The 18123-nt window shown below is 37.4% G+C and overlaps 1 protein-coding gene across 1 annotated transcript in view; it reads left to right on the top strand.

The window, feature by feature from the left end:
• Nucleotides 1-18123, top strand: part of LOC150083034 (poly(A)-specific ribonuclease PARN-like) — a 504128-nt gene that overhangs the window by 150893 nt on the left and 335112 nt on the right. Inside the window, exon 6 of the mRNA XM_090376989.1 lies at nucleotides 6132-6192. Within this exon, the coding sequence (XP_090233115.1) occupies nucleotides 6132-6192 (61 nt within the window). The remainder of the gene's footprint in view (nucleotides 1-6131; nucleotides 6193-18123) is intronic.

Genomic DNA, 18123 nt, shown 5'->3' with positions numbered 1-18123 from the left:
GCTAAGTAATTCTGCCGGTCTCCTACTCTTAATATCATTGGTGCCAACGTGTACAACTATATCACCTTTTGTGCTCTTAAAAGATGATATCCGCTCTACAACGTCATCAACCTTTGCCCCTGGCAGACATACCCTGGTCCTATTCCACCTATCCTTTTTACAAAGCATGTTCCCCGTTTCCCTGACAATAGAGTCACCAACAACTACTAGTTCCTGTGGGACCAGCGCATTCTGCCTAGGGGGCTGCTTCTGTGTTGCCTGATGACCAAGTGCAAGCTCTGGCGTTGATGTGGGCAGCTGAGAGCTTGATGGGCCCCTCAATTTATTTCCTTCGAGGGCATCCACCCTGTCCTTCAAGCTCTCATAAAGGCCCATAACAACGCTGAGTTGTCGCCTGATTTCCTTGCACTCCTTACAACGTGCACACACAAAGACATCCCCCTTGGCAGTATCATGTCCCGTACCCGACTGCTCCGCAAACATCAAGCAAACAGTGCATTTTAATAGACTCTGATTCAGAGGGCAACTGCCCCCCTCAGTTCTCCCCTGAACCACAGCACTCCCATTAGCTTGAGCCTTTTGCTTTGCTGCTCTGGTCAGAGTCATGATTCCGATTTAATTCAATAAACAAAACAAAAATTAAATCCTTAAGTTATATCCCAAAACAGTTATGTTATATATATATTTTTTTCGGTATCTAGTGTTTTCTACGAGTTCCCTTTATACAACTTCCGTATCACGTGTACCACTATAGTTATGTATTAATTATTTGTTACGATTAAGTCGTTATATATATATAGAGTTAAAAATACAATTTAATTGACAATAAAGTTTATCAAGATTAATAGATTTACTGATTAATTGACAGTATTATATTATGCACTGTACTACACTAAGCTTATGCTATCGTGTAAAAATGGCGGGAATTCACGAACGGTATTTCTACGGACTCGTAAGTATTGATTAGCTTCCAAATCTCGCTATCTCAATTTAGAATAAACTAAGTATCCTGATTAGGTCTATAATCTACTTATAGAAGATAATTTGATATAACAATTGGTTAATAAATCGACTAAATTTGGTTAAAAAAAAAAAAAGACTTCTCGTTCAATTTGTGACACGTGGATTTGATACCGTTACCGATACTAAGTAATATCTACAAAATCTCTGGCTAAGTTAAGCTTTAAACTAAGTATCGTAACTAGGAATATAAAGCTACTCTAGAAAATAAGTTAATATGACAATTTAAACTAATAAAGCAGAAAATAAATCAGGAAAAACTTCTGTCTGAAGAGCTTTAAGGAGCAACGTCTGCACAGGCTAACCTCGCACCCAGAAAGCTCCAATTAGTAGAAGTGTGTAGTACTTTGCAAGAGTTGTTTTTAACATGCTTTAAGTAAAAAGCAGTCTGATACATTAAGACATTACATTTCACCATATCATGAAAGGGAGAATCTGTTTTTTTTGGTTTTTTTTCTGTTTTCAATTGAAAACAGAAAATGCTGATGGGAGTATTACAGTACTGCAAAAATTTGTGATATGAATGCTAAAACTGAAAAGAAATTAATTGTTAAGAAACTTTTGAAGAGAGAGAGAGAGAGAGAGAGAGAGAAAAACAGTTGTGCCCATGAAAGAATGGGAATCAAGAAAAGTTGCAGCAGATGTTCCTTGGATAGCACAGTGCATACTAAAAATATTCACCATTTTAAGAAGAAATTTGTGAAGCATTTGTTTCGGCAAACATTCCACTAAACAAACTGGATAATGGGAAACTCATGAGCTTTTGGAAAAATTCACAGGAAAATTGATATGAAGTAAATCAGTTCTAACTACTAAGCCAGGTGGGCAGGAGCAGCAGTGCGTAGCACACGCTTCTTGATTAGACTGGGGGTTCGAGCCCATGCCCACCAAATTAGCATTAGTAGAGGCATATGATGCAAGAAAGCAAGCTTATTCAGAATCAGCCAAAAAAAAAAAAAAAAAAAAAACACCACTCCCATTTCACCCCTCCGTTAAATTTGTTTAGGCTATCAACTTCAACAACAAATGATGGAAGTCGGTTCCACCAATCAACCACCCGCTGGCCAAAGGCAAATTTCCACACATCTATCCGACATCTGTCCTTCCTCAATTTGAATTTATGCCCTCTGAGGTGATTATTCTGAGCAAGAGGAAGAATCCCATTGGCATTGAGCATGCTCAAACCATTCAAAGCCTTATACACCTCTATCAGATCACCTCGCCGGTGCCTAGTCTCCAGACTCTGTAATTTGCAAAACTTAAGCCTTTTTTTGTAAGAGCAACCCTTTGTTCCATTCACTAATCTTGTTGCCCTTCTCTGTACTCGTTCCAGCAGCTCTACATCCTTCTTGAAATGAGGCTTCCAGACCTGTATACAGTACTCAAGATGTGGCCTAACTATTGCCTTATACAAGGGAATAATCACCTCTTTATCCCTGCTAGAAAAGTTCCTGTATATCATTGACAAGACACCATGAGCATCTCTTGCAGCTCGTCTGCACTGCTCAGAGAACTTCATATCTGCCTGCACAATTACCCCCAGGTCCTTTTCATTCTCCACCACTGTCAGTGTAGCACCGCAGAGTTGATACGTTGCTCTGGGGATACTGTTTCCCATATGTAGTGCTTTACATTTGTCAATGTTAAACTTCATTTGCCACCTCTCAGCCCATCTGTTCGACCTTTCCAGTTCCTGTTGCAGCAGCATAGCGTCAGTAGTGTCCTTAACAACCCTGCCAACCTTTGTATCATCTGCAAACTTGGACATTAAACTTCATATACCATCATCAATATCATTCATAAACACCGAAAACAACAACGGACCCAACGCTGAACCCTGAGGAACTCCACTAATAACATTAGTCCACATTGAGCAGTGTCCATTGATTACCACTCTCTGTCTTCTGCCACTCAACCATCCCCTTATCCATAGCAGCAATTTGCCTCCAATGCCACACTGCTCCAATTTGTGCAGCAGTCTTCCATGTGCAAAAGCCTTTCTAAGATCCAAATATATAATATCAAAGTTATTCCCTGCATCCAGTTCTTTTGTGACTACATCATAGTATCCAATCAAATTGGTCAGGCAAGACCTGCCCTTAACAAAACCATGCTGCATCTGAGCTATAACTGAATTCTTGTCTAGATGATCCTGCAATGCTTCTTTAACCAGTACCTCCATTAATTTTCCTGGAACAGAAGTTAAACTAACAGGTCTATAATTACTTGTGTCAGCCTTTGCTTCTCCTTTGTGAATTGGGGTTACATTTGCACATCTCCAGTCTATGGGTACCTCCCCTGAGTCCAAAGAAGCTCTCATAATTATGGCTAGGGGTTTGCTTACTTCCTTTGCTGCATCCTTTAATATAACTGGATAGATCCCATCCACCCCAGGTGCCTTTTTTATGTTTATCCTCAACAATCTCTCCTCCACTTTCCTCTCAGTTATTACAAAATCATCTAGCTCACTGCCAATGTTTACTTTACCTATGTCATTCTCCTTCCTGAATAACTCCTCATGCGTGAATGTAGATGCAAAATACTCGTTTAGATTGTTAGCCACCTGAGCAGGATCCTCAACTGTTGAACCATCAATATCCAGTGGACCAATCTGATTCATCCCTTTCCTTCTTGAGTTTAAATAGGTAAAGAACTCTTTTCTGTTTTTCTTTGCATCCTTTGCCAAAGATTTTTCGTAGTCTGCCTTTGCCTGCCTAATCTCCTTTGTGACTTGGTTACAGGCCAACTTAATCTATCATAGGCTTCCATGTCGCCCATTACTTTGTATGTATTCCATGCATTTTTCTTCTCTGCCACAAGTCTCATTAGTTCATCTGACAACCATTTAGGCCTAAACCTTGAACAATATTTCTTAGTTGGTATGTAAAGCCTGGTAGCTTCCAAGATTAGTTCCTTGAATGCTTCCCATTTTGAGTTTGCTGTTGGTAACATCATTAGTTGGTCCCACTGTATAGAATTTAAATACTGTCTCAGACCATCATAGTCACCTTTACGAAAATAAAAACCCTTCCCTTTACCTCTGATGGTAGTTACCTCCTTGAGTAAATCTCACTTCAACACACTGTGATCACTGCCACCTTTTGGTTCATTTATCTGCAGATTCTTAATGCATGAAGAATCACTACTGATAATCAGATCAAGAGTATTGCTCCCTCTTGTTGCCTCATGAAAATGGTGATGTAGAAAACAATCATCCAATAAATCCACAAAAGCCTGGCTAGTGTGTGAGTGACCAACCCACAAATTCCAGTCAGTATCTGGGAGATTAAAATCCCCCATTTATAAGACTCTCTGATTTACTGGCCCACTCTATTTCCCTGTACAATATCTTATTATACTCATCAGAGTCATTAGGCCTATAGCACACTCCTACTCTCAGTTTTGATTTCCCTATGCTTATGTCACACCAAACTGACTCGACACTGCCCTGTCCATCGATGTCGACTGGCTTCACTTCCTTGTATTTTATGTGTTTCTTAACTAATAGCATAACCCCTCCTCCCCTCCTGTCCTGTCTATCCTTTCTATACACATTGTATTCCCCAAATTCCAGTTCCGCATTCCTTATGTCTGTGACACCACGTCTCTGATATCCCAACAATATCTGCCTTTGATGTTTTGAGCAATACCTCAAATTCATCAAATTTATTTACCAAACTCCTAGCATTGGTGTACACGCAAGTATGCATGCACCTGTTTCTATTCTTAGCTACCCTAACACAACCCATGTGTTTACTTGTACCGCAATGACTCCCAGCAGTCTCTGAAATATCCTGCATCTTGTTTTTCAGGCTTCTGCTCATTTCAATAAAAGCAGTGCATGAATCACTTCCACCTCTGCCAGTGGCTACTGTTAATCTATTAGTCCTTGTATCCCCCCCAACTAGCAGTTTTTCCGACCCACCTAACACTGCCTTGACAGCATCAGCAGAAATACTGATGCATCTGACCCACCTAACACTGCCTCGACAGCATCAGCAAAAATTCAAAAATACGGAAGATGCGGAAAGGTCAGGGAATGATCACCACATATCCCTGCTAAATGTTGCTAATAGCCTTAGTTGCTAAATGCTCCTAAAAACCAAATAACAAAGAACTACTAAGTAAGAAAGAAAATACTGTTATGGAAGAAACTACAAGAGAGAAAAGAATCATTTTTGTAGGTGAGAAGAATGATTTTCTTTAATGTCACATTACCAACATTCTTGTCATGTCAATGGATGAAGTCCTTTTTGAACTGTGATGCTTTAAAAAAAAAGGAAAAAAAAAGTGGATTGTCATACTACAGGCAGGTAATGGTATGGTGTGGTAATCCACAAATACTGGAAGAGATCGCAAGCTACCTGCCATCTCTTCGACTTTATTCAGAAGATTTTCTGATAATCAGGCATCTTCCAGTTTCTCAATTAGTTTAGTTTTCTTCTGGTTTTTTTTGTTTTTTTAAATATTGAAATAGGTTATTTTTTTTCTGTTATTTATGATTATGAACCCCCTAAATTTTAGAATATGCAACCAAAATGCTAACATTAAATGGCTCTATGTTGACTTTCATTTATGAATATAAAAGCAGTGCATTGTGTGATATAGCTAAGTTGTAAATGTGGAGGGATAGTAGTATGCTTGTTTGAAGTTGATTGGAATTTGATCCCACATGACTGCTATAAATGTGTTGTTGTTAGTAAACTTTCTAATTCTGTGTGAGCTTCCTGCAGCATTTTTTGGATTTTTTTTTTTCTTTTATTATACAAATGATTATTTTTCTGTCATATTACAGAAGAGTCATGATTATTCCTATTGTATTGCACAAGGAATACAATAGCAATAACCATGGTTTAGCTCTAGCAGCCTAATATAAGTGAAAATTGCATCTTCTGTTATATTAGACTGACATGTATTATTCTGTTGTCTCCCACCACAAGGATAATCACTGAGATCATCCTTTTGGTGGGGACTTGATAAAACATATAATATAATAATGTGGTGATATAAATATATCACCACAGTAAAAAGAAAGTGAGCATCATGCATTTTATTTTAAAAAGAAAAGTTAATTAATTAGGTAACTAGTGTGACTTTTATATTATTCATAGGCTTCAAGTTTGGAATTCCTTGTTTCACAAGGATTTGATTTCAATAAGTTAATACGAGAAGGTGAGTTCAGTCTAATCTCATTTCTATTATTTTAAAATAATTATAAGTGTGTGTATATTTCTTCTATATTAAGTTTCATGAATTTATGTATTTTTATTCATTGTTTGTTCAGCTGCTCCTGTCTAAATTGTTTTTAAGAATAAAAACAATTGAAATTAAAAACACATGAAATTAACCAATAAAATGATTGATTTCAATTAATGGGGATCACGAGAAGGGATCAAAATGAGAAGGAAATCAGGATGTTTTCCAACCTGATTTGGTGACTCTGTAGCCAGGTGGGAAGGAGCAGTAGTGCATAGCACGCTTCTTAATTAGACCAGGGTTCGAGCCCGTCACCACCAAATACGGAGGATGCGGAAAGGTCAGGGAATGACCACCGCATATCCCGGAGCAATATGGCCTTAGTTGCTAATGCTCCTAAAAACCAAAACAACAAACAACCAACCTGATTTCTTTCTCATTTTCATGAAAACTTAAATTTGTTAGACATCAAGACTTATATACCAAATTATAGCTCCTTGGGTCAGACAGGCCTAGAGTTCTTTGGAATTTAAAATTTCAGGAAAAAAGTGAATATCTGGAAGTTTAATATTTTCATATCTCAATCTGTAATTGAAGTTGAATGTTTTCAAAATTTCAATTTGAAGCTCCTGAGATGACCTTGATACAGGGATTTTTATTTTGCAAGGTCATTGACATGGTCAACATGATATAATTAAAATGAAATAAAAAAAAAATTATTTTGGAAAAAAAAAATTAATTTTTCAAGGTCACTGAAGTAACTGATAATTTTGAAACACTGCTTTGAAAATTAAAAAAAAAATCGCAAACCACCTTTGAAGACTCCAGCACAGGTACCAAATAACTTGGAACAATGAGAGCTTTAGTAATTTAAAACTGAAGTATGGAATTCACCTCAGTCAAATGCCCTGAAATATAATTAACAACACTGCAAAATGTCTAAAAAATATGTTGCATGCCTAGGCTCTGAATTTTAAATTATTAACATTCTGTTTTTCATTATTATTTCATAAAAACATTAGCACTAGCTTTGCACACCTTATTTATTTAAAATTTAAGGCATTATTTATATCAAATAATTGAAGTTTCATGGTTGCTGCTCCACATTCTTTTAGTACTTATGTTATGTATACATTCCTCTTAGCCACTAGTCTGTCATAAGTAAAGGAAACTGAATTATTGCCAACCTTGTCCTCTGACCCAGAATTAGAAATAACTGCTCAGCTAAAAGAAAAAAAAAAATAAATAAAATAATGAAACTAAGGCAGCCAAAAATTGCAAATTCTGACTGATATGCCAGTAAGTTGGACTTTACAAAAATTATGAAATGTTTACAAAATTTCCAAACAAACTAGGATGTTGAAATTGCTTGTCAGAGAGAAAGGAATTTTATCCTCTGTAATTGGGATTTGGTCAGTGTATATAGTAATTTTGCCAGCAGGGATAAGGAGGTGATTATTCCATTGTATAAGTCAATATACAATGGAATAAGTCAATATACAGGCCACATCATGAGTACTGCATGCAGGTTCTGGAGGCTTCATTTTAGGAAGGATGTAGAACTGCTGGAATGAGTACGGAGAAGGGCAACGAGATTGGTGAGGGAAACAAAGGGATGCTCTTATCAAGAAAGGCTTGATTTCTGCTTATTGCAGTGTCTGGAGACTAGGCACCTGCGAGGTGATTTGATTGATGTTTAAGGCTCTGAATGGTTTGAGCAAACTCAGTGCTGATGGGATTCTTCCTCTTGCTCAGACTACACACACGAGGGAGCACAAACTCAAATTGAGGAATGACGGTTGCAGGATAGATGTACTAAAATTTGCATTCAGCCAGTGTGTGGTTGATTTCTGGAACAAACTTCCATTTGTCGTGGAAGTTAATAGCTTAAATAAATTCAAGGAAGAACCAAACTGTTGAAGGGAATGAATAGGTGAATTGAGAGGTTTTTTTTTTAATGTTACTGTATAAGCTTGCTTTATTGCATCATTTGCCACTACTAATGCTAAATTCCAAACCACTGAGGACACTGAAACAAGAAGTAGTTCAGTCAATTAAGAAGCATGTTCAAAAGATGCATGTATTACATAATTTGAAGAAAAAAAAAATCACTATTTCAAGCACCCCAATTGTGTGCATTGGTTTCTCAGAATTTGCTGCACTTTACTCCTAATATTGCATTCTTGCTGGTACTAATGGTACCCATAGTGTTTGTATGTGTAGCATTCATCAAAATTTCAAATCACAGTAATTGCATCACCAGCATGTTATGTTGGTGATATGATTACTGTTTTAGTTCACCATCACTCAAAAATCATATTAAAGATCTGCTGTAAAGAAATGCATTTGATAATATTGCCTACAAAAAGGGATTATCCATTGACTGTCATTCATTTGAAATTATCCTCTTGAATCGCTTGAATTCACTATCGTTCACTTGAATATCATTTGAAAGTATAACTTAATTGTTGAATATATTCCTATATGCTCTTTTCAAAAACAGAGATCATTGCAATGCATTCTTTCATAACAGCACAGTAAACAGCTTTCCAATGCAACTTAAAATAATCAAAGATGCATGATGGTATGAATCCTTAGTCATATTCAATTTTTCAGAAAGTTATTCCTTCAGATTAGTTGAATGAATGATTTTATAATATTCATTTGACAGATTTGACAGATTTGCTGGTGAAAATAGGCTACACATTCATCCTTGTGTAGCCTGTTACATAGATAATAGTAATCATGCAGTGGATTAAAAGAAGTCCTTGAGAAAATTGACCAATCACTTATATTTTTGTGAGAACAACCCTCTTCATGATCGTGCAGCAAAAGTTAAGTGTGAAGTTAAAGACTTTATCTGAAAAAAATAAATACGACAAAAACAAAAAAAGACCTAAACAACTCTAGATTCGTTCCTTATTCGTAAAACTGAAAAATAGTGTAATTTCAATAAATTTTACTTAACCTTACGTTGTTCGACATATTATAATAAAAAATGTCTAATAAAATTGCCTCACTTTTCAGTTACTTCAATCCATTTTTTACTATGTACAAGTACTTAATATACATTACAAAAATTTGCTTGGTGTTTTAAGTGGAATTTTCTGGAACCAATTATCCTCGGATGATGAGGACCCCCCCCCCATATATATATTTGAAAGAGTGAAGGAGAAAGCTGTTACTATTGAATTTACGGTACTCACGTGAAGTTAAAAAGAGATGAATTAACACTATTATAAAGGACAAGACGAAAAGAATAGGAAATGAGGTAAAATAATATAAAATCAAATGAGATAAGATAACACATTGCCGTATTACTCACAATTTCAGTGTCTTTGTTAGAGGTCATTCACCAAAATTATGAGAAAGAGGGCAATATGTAGGCCTCTGTTTCCGCCATAGTCTGTTGCTCATGATCACGTGGTGTGAAATAAGTTTGAATTTAGCGGGAAAGAATAGGGCCGAATAAGGTATGCCGGTGATTATTTGTAGAGCATATAGGTCATGGTTGACCTTACAGAGGCAAGAAACGAACAGAAAAATTGAAGTGATGATGAAAAATGAGTTTAGTTTAAACAGACTGTAGGAATGAACAAGTAAGGAATTTACTGTTACCTTGTAGAACTGAAAATGGCCAATATGGTGTCGTAAGTATTCGACACCATATTGGCCATTCATGTATGGTGCACTAGCAGTTCCTAGTGTTAGAAAAAGGCGGTAGTAAAAAAAATAAGTAAAAATTGAGGACATTGTTGAAAGATTTTATGTAGGTAATACTAGCTGGATGCATAAGTATGTATAGAATTGATACAATGTGTGATGATGAATGCAATTAAATACATGATGTACATATCATAGCTTACAAAGTAACAGTGAACAGTGGCTAAAACTTTGTTAAGGCTAAGTATAGATTGGGTAAAGAAAGGAAGTAGCATCTCACTGTTGCATTCGTAAAACTAATGGCTCATGGGAAATAAGATGTAGGGACAAAGGAAAGCAGAAAGATAAATGAAGTGGAAATAGATGGGCTCGGATAGTTCGGGTTTGCAAATCCTGTTCCTGTAATTAGGACCCTGAACGAATGTCTGGGAGTGTGTATCTCATGTATTTAAGATCAGTTGTGTGGATAAGAAAATAAAGGAATGAAGAATTAAATTATTGAAATAGGCGCCGGGTGCCAAGCGTTTTTCGAGGCCAAGTGATATTCTTGTGATTCATAAAGTGCTCTTGATAAGCAATTGAAATTATATTTTTCTACATTTCTTTCAACAGTCTTACTTTAAAAACAGTTCTATACTTGAAAAGCCACAAGTTAGAACACAGATAGGAAATACACTTTTCTTTACATTTTTCTGTATTTCTGTTTGCACTAATTAACTAACACTTCAACCGCTTGACCTCTGAGCGGCACTTCTCCTGCCTCCCCATGGTTGGGCCGGTAACCTGGGGGGGGGTTACCGGCCCAACCATGGGGAGGCAGGAGAAGGATGAGGACTTAAACCAACCGAAAAGGTTCTGAAGAGAAGTGCAGTGCAATGAGATGCCAAACTTTCTGGAGATTCTCGCTCTCTCTCTCTCTCTCTCTCTCTCTCTCTCTCTCTCTCTCTCTCTCTCTCTCTCTCTTCCCCTCCTCCTCCCCACCCAGCCTGTCGGAAAGTTATCACCATTTGTTATCCAAAGATATTTGAAATTCATTTCAGGAATACCAAAAATGATTAAATGACTGCAATATGGAGACCTGATTGAAACAGCTACCTAAAAACATTGAGTGGCTGCTCAAAACAGCATTTGCTGGGGTGCCAGTATCCATCACTCCCCACAATGTTAAATTTGTCCAAAGGTGTCATTGCAGAGTGGGATCTGATTTACAGTATCTGAAGAGGAATTAGCACAGGAACTGAGCAATCAAAAAGCAATTAGTGCAAAATGTATATGACCAAAAAAGATGGAAATCTCGTTCCAACTCGATCCATAATTTTAACTTTCAGCACCCCAGATTTGCCATCCTCAGTGAAAGCTGGCTACTTAAACTGCTGAATTTGGTCTTATATCCCTAATCCCATTCGTTGTTTTAAATGCCAAAAATATGGACACTCTCAACAAGCATGTAGAGGTGATGCCATTTGTGGTTCCAAGGAGCATACACAAGCAGACTGTTCAGCCTCAAGTCCCGTTTGCCCTAACTGCAAAGAAAGTCACCCAGCCTTTTCCAAATTATGTGAAATGTGGAAAACAGGAAAGAAAATCCAAAAATATAAAATAGAGCACAAAGTTACATACCCTGAGGCACACCACACAGACAGGTTGTTCTTATGCATCTCACGCTTAAGAGTTGAACAGTTGTTCTTGGGCATCTCACACTTGAAGCTTTCATTCAACAGCAGCTCAAACAGATGTATCAATACCTTACAGCACATCTCTAGCTAACTGGGTTAAAAGTACATTATCAAACTCTGGAAAAGACACACATCAAACTAAAACCAGTGAACCGACCAACAATCCAATCAGCATTCCAACTGATACTAGGACCTTCCCGCACGACAAAGAAAAATTAAAAACTACTAAACACATCAAGAAACCTGAATCATCCACCAATAGTATGAAAGTAGATGTACACTAAGATCATGAGGAACCCATACTAGAACTTCACACAAATGACACTATGGACACCGGATGCCCCATGTTCCCAAAAAAAAAAAAAAAGACTGAAAGAAATGCTCCTCAAACAAAAAACAATCAGATGAATCATCCTCAGTTAAACCTAAATGAACCACAGCATCCTACAATGGAATTGCAGAGGCTTTCATTGCAACACTGAAGATATTCAATACCTAATTAACCGACATTCTCCATTTGTCCTTTGTTTACAGGAAACTTACCTAATCTCACAAATTTCTCCTTCGATAAACAACTATTGCCTTTATCGAAGAGATCGAAATACAGCTAATGCTGTCCATGGTGGTGTGACAATCCTAGTAAATTCAAAGGTCCCAGCTAAACATATCCCACTTAAAACTGAATTAGCTGTTACTGTTTGTATAACTCTCCATATTACCATAACACTTGTCTTAATCTACTTACCGCTAAACCATGCTTACTGTTTAAAAGTTCTTGAAGATCTCATCATACAGATACCTTCACCTCTCTGTATATTAGGGGATTTTAATGACACCACCCCTTATGGGGAACTCAAACTAGATAGACGGGGTCGACTTATTGCAAGCTTTCTAGACCAAATCCTTACCATACTGAATACCGGTGCACCCACACATGTACAGCTCCCAACTGGACACACCTCAGCAATAGATCTCTCAATTTGATCTCAAATACTGGTCCTGACCATAGAGTGGTGCATTACAAATGATCCCATGGGCAGTGACCACTTCCCAATTGTATGCAAATTTTCTATAGCACGGACTCTGTCAAATCAACCCTTCATAAAATGGAAATTTGTCTGTGCAAACTGGGCAAAATTTCATTTATCATTGATAATGTGACAGATTACATCACAGAGCATGTCCTAAAAGTGGCAAAAGACTTAATACCATTATCAAATTCCCCGAACCGAAAGAATTATAATTAATGGTGGAAGGAGGACTGCACAAAAGCAAAGAAAGCAAAAAATAAAGCCTGGAATTTATTTCAGCAAAGTCCAACCACAGCCAATCTGATCAATTTTAAGAAATTAAGGGCAAAGGCACGTTTCATACGAAAGCAAGCCAAGAAAGAATCCTGGACCCGTTTTGCATCTAGCATCAATAGAAACACTGATCACAAAATAATATGGAAAAAAATTAGACAGCTTTCTGCTAAGTTTCCTACCATACCTTCTCCAATACTCTCCTGGAATGATCAAGATTTATCTAATCCCTCAGATATAGCTAATGCTTTGGGTAATACTTTTGCTGAAATCTCAGCAGCATCAGCTTACACTAAATCATTCCAAAGAATTAAAAACACTAGAGAACATTCTAACTTTCAAACTGCTCACTTTCCATATAACAAACCTCTGCATTATTCTGAACTTTTCAAAGCCATCAGAATAGCCCACGATGGTGCTGCTGGGCCTGATAGGATTTATGTCTTGCTACAACATCTTGATGACAAAGTTTTGCACCTCCTTCTGGTATATTGCAACCGTATATTTTTTAGAAAATGTATATCCAGCCTCTTGGCATCATTCTATTGTTTTGGCATTATTAAACCTGGAAAAGAACCAGCTAGCCCCCATAACTATAGACCAATCTCTCTTTCAAGCTGCCTCAGTAAAATCCCTGAAAAAATTATACACAGTAGACTCTTTTGTCGCACTGAGTCAGAAAATCTAATGAGCCATAGTCAACATGGCTTTCGACAAAACAGGTCATGCTTGGATCTCATGGTCAAGGCTGAATTTGCCATTTGTGATGCCTTTGTGAAACACTAACCTCGAGTAATAGTTTCCATAGATATAGAGAAGGCTTTTGACACCACCTGGCGACATGGCATACTTAATGATCTTTACTTTCTTGGTCTACAGGGCAACCTTCTTATGTTTGTGAAAAATTTCTATATACTAGATAGTTTCAAGTTTGATGCCAACAAATCACACCATTCCTTCCAAATGCCTGTCCAGTTCCTCCTTAAATTAACTTAACCTATCAACTTAACCTATCTTTTCCAACAATTAAACACCCGCTGGCTAAAGGCAAATTTCCGCACATCTATTCTACATCTGTCTTTTCTTAATTTGAATTTATATCCTCTTAGGTTCGTAATCTGAACAAGTGGAAGGATCCCATCAGAATACAGAGTGCTCAACCCATTCAAGGCATTATACACCTCAATCAGATCACCGTGCAGGTGCCTAGTCTCCAGCCACTACAATTTGCAGAACTTAAGCCTCTCTTAGTAAGAGGATCCTTCATTCCCCTCACCAATCTTGTTGCCCTTCTCTGTACACGCTCAAGCAAATCTACATCCTCCCTAAAATGAGGCCTCCAGGCCTGTATGCAGTACTCAAGCATGACCATTGCCTTATACAGAGGGACAATCACCTCCTTTTTCCCTGTATATCATTGACAAAACCCCATGATCTGCCCTTGCAGCCTGTCTGCATTGCTCAGAAAACTTCATATCTGACTGCACAATTACTCCCAAGGTTTTTTCATTTTCTACCACCTTAAGTGTAGTAATAGTTTCTCTGGAGTTACTTCTACCCATATGCAGTACTTTGCATTTGTCAAGGTTAAACTTCAGTTGCCACTTCTTAGCCCTTCTGCCCAAATTTGCTAGATCCTGTTGCAGTAGCACACTGCCATTACTGTCATTAAGAACCCTGCCAACCTTTGTATCATCTGCAAACTTCAACACTAAGCCTGATATACCTTCATCAGTATCATTGATAAAAATACAAAACAACAGTGGACCCAACACCGAACCCTGTGGGACTCCACTAATAACATTATTCCACGAAGAGCAGCACCCATTGATTACCACCCTCTGTCCTCTCCCACTCAACCATCCTTTTATCGATTGTAGCAACTTACCCTTAATACCATTCTGCTCCAATTTGTACACTAGTCTTCCATGCACAACAGTGTCAAAAGCTTTCCTGAAATCCAAATATATGATGTTAAAATTATTTTTTGCATCCAGTTCCTTTGTAACCACATCATAATATCCTATCAAATTTGTCAGACAAGACTTTCCTTAACAAACCCATGCTGTGTCTGAATTATTGCTGCAGTCTTGTCTAGATGATCCTGCAATGCATCTTTAACCAGTGACTCCATTATTTTACCCCGGACAGAAGTTAAACTAACTGGTCTGTAATTACTCGTGTCACCCTTCGATCCCCCTTTGTGAATTGGGGATACATTTGCACATCTCCAGTCCGTGTGGGCCTCCCCTGAGTCCAAGGATGCTCTCATAATTATGGCTAAGGGCTTGCTTAGTTGCTTTGCCACCTCCTTTAATATAACTGGCTAGATCCCATCCACCCCAGGTGCATTTCTTATGTGTAACTTCAACAATTTCTCCTCCACTTTGCTCTCAGTTATTACAAAATCATTAAGCACCCTGCTACAATTTGATAATCTTCTGGCATTTTCAATCCTGAACTCCTCATCTGTGAATGTAGATGCAAAATATTCATTCAGTTTGTTTGCTGTCTGAGCAGGATCATCAACAGTCGAACCATTGATATCAAGTGGACCAATCAGATTCATCCTCTTCCTTTTAGAGTTTATATAAGTAAAGAAATCCTTGCTGTTTTTCTTAGCATTCTTTGCCAAAGATGAGATCTATTGAATGACAGCTTCAGATATCACTTACTAAAATACAGCAGTGGGCCAGTCTCAACATTTATCAACTCTCACTGCACAAAACAGTAGCTATCCATTTTTGTAGACAGTGCAAGCTCCATCTGCACCCTGAACTTACTATCTATAATATTTCCATCCCAGTCACTAATAACATCAGATTTCTAGGTTTAATCCTTGACAAAAAATAAATTTCTTAGATCATATTAAAATGGTACGTACTCCCTGTCTGAAAAAGCTGAACATATACTCAGAGTTTTATCTGCACAAACATGGGGTGCAGATCGTACCTCCCTGCTTCGGTTATACAGGACATTAATCAGATTTTGTCTTGATTATGGAGCTCCCATCTACGATTCTGTCAGAATGAGTGCATTACACTCGCTTGATCCAATTTAACATAGTGCTTTGAGGGTTGCACTTGGTGCATTCAGTACATTGCCAGTATACGGTCTCTACATTGATGCTATGAGCCCCCACTTACTTTTAGAAGGAAAATACTGTTACTGAAGTATGCTGTCAAGATAAAAAGTTGTGCCACGCATCCCATTCAGTCATACCTATTCAACCCGCCATTAGAAATCCTCTATAGAAATAAACCTAGCATAGTAAAACCAGCTGGTCTTCGACTTCTTGAACTTATGCAGGTTTGGAATGTTTCCATCTATTCCTTACAACAGATAGCAACCTACGCTCAACCACCATGGATTCCTCCTCCTCCTATACCGATCTGTGACACTTACCTCTGCCAGTGGGGAAAGAATATTTTGAAAACATCAAATGTCAAACAACTTCATGCAGTTCACACTCAAAGACATTAATTTTTTCCAAATTTATACAGATGGCTCTAAAACTAATTTAAAAGTTGAAGCAGCTGCAGTGTTTCTGAATACCACTATTTCAGCATCCTTTCCATCTGAATTCACTATATTCTCAGCTGAATTATATGCAATTAAACTAGCTTTAGAAAATCTTTGTTAAAATCTGTTATTTACACTGATTCCCTCAGCTCAATCATAGCATTATGTAATTCCTCAGACAAGGTTCCTCCTGTTCTTGAAATTAGAAACTTATTACTGCAAATTGAAGAATGCTACCAATTGGTCACCTTCTGTTGGATTCCGGTATTTTGGGTAATGAACTAGCCGATAGAGCTGCAAAAAATCCAACTGCCTTAGATTTAACAAATATCCCTGCTCCACAATCAGACTATGCACCAATCATAAATGCTGCTTGCCTATCAAAATGGACAGAACTATGGCACTCTCAAACTAATAATAAACTCTTTCAATTTAAACAGGATCCGAAAATTTGGCACTCCAGTGTCCGCATATCAAGATGAGAAAGAGTAGTCCTTTCACTGGCAAGAATAGGTCATATCCATCTGACCCACCTTCATTTACTCACAGGAAATGATCTACCACAGTGTCCACATTGTTCTTTAAATCTGACTGTTAAACATATTCTTATTGACTGCCCCTACCATAAACAAAACAGAACTTCAATCCTGCTATCACTGGTTAATCTTTGTAAACCAATAAATCTAGAGAATCTGATTGGTGACAAAGAAAATCTTTTCGAATTTTTTAATTTCCTCAAGAAAACTGGAGTTTTTGATTACAGATTTTTATGACCGTATGAGAATATCTGATTTATTTATGTAATAAATGAATAGGTGCATTATAGCCAAAGCAGCTTATGCACCATTAAACCTGCACAACAACAATAACAGCATTATTGAAATATATACAATTATATACGGAGCTAATACACTTTATTGGCCAATTGGTGCATACAAGTTTTCTAAGTTGTAAGACACCACAGGGACCCAGTGTGTTATATATACTCTATGTACAGACCTGGTACTTGAGGGAGAATATCTTCAATTATACCTAGCTGATTATATTATTTATATGGTTGGCAATTATATTTTAAATTTTATAATATTGAGGGTTCTGCTAAAGTGGTAGTAGAGATATACTGGAGGAAAATGGTTATTGATCAGTTTAACATTCTGATGTTATTGATAGTTATGTCCATATTGCTACAGATAGTTGCTATCCTACTGCGTTGCGCTAGGATAACATTGGCACGAACTCCTTTAGATATGTTGGATTGCCACTGTGTGAGATTGACTACATTAAAATTAAATGCATCATGTTTATTGGACAGGTTAATAATTGCATTGCAGTTGTCATACTGAGATCCAGAAAATTGGCTGCAGTATCATTGCTGTTTGTTTTTCCTACTGCGAGTTCATTGGGATATGTGTCCATATTCTTTTAGCATTAGTAGAGGCATATGATGCAAAAAAGCAAGCTTATGCAGCATTAGCCAAAAAAAAAAAAAGACCCTCCCATTTCACCCCTCCATTTGTTCCAAATGCCTATCCAGCTCAGCCTTAAATTTATTTAGGCTATCAACTTCCACAACAAAAGATGGAAGTCTGTTCCACCAATCAACCATCCGCTGGCTAAAAGCAAACTTCCGCACATCCATTCTACAACTGTCTTTCCTCAATTTGAATCTATGCCCCCTAATGTTCTTAATCTGAGCAAGAGGAAGAATCCCATAAGCATTCAGCTTTCTTAACCCATTCAAG

The sequence above is a fragment of the Mastigoproctus giganteus genome, chromosome 7 (assembly GCF_048544385.1).
Source record: "Mastigoproctus giganteus isolate SK-2022 chromosome 7, ASM4854438v1, whole genome shotgun sequence".
Lineage (NCBI taxonomy): Eukaryota > Metazoa > Arthropoda > Arachnida > Uropygi > Thelyphonidae > Mastigoproctus > Mastigoproctus giganteus.
This window is presented reverse-complemented; position numbering and strand designations above follow the sequence as displayed.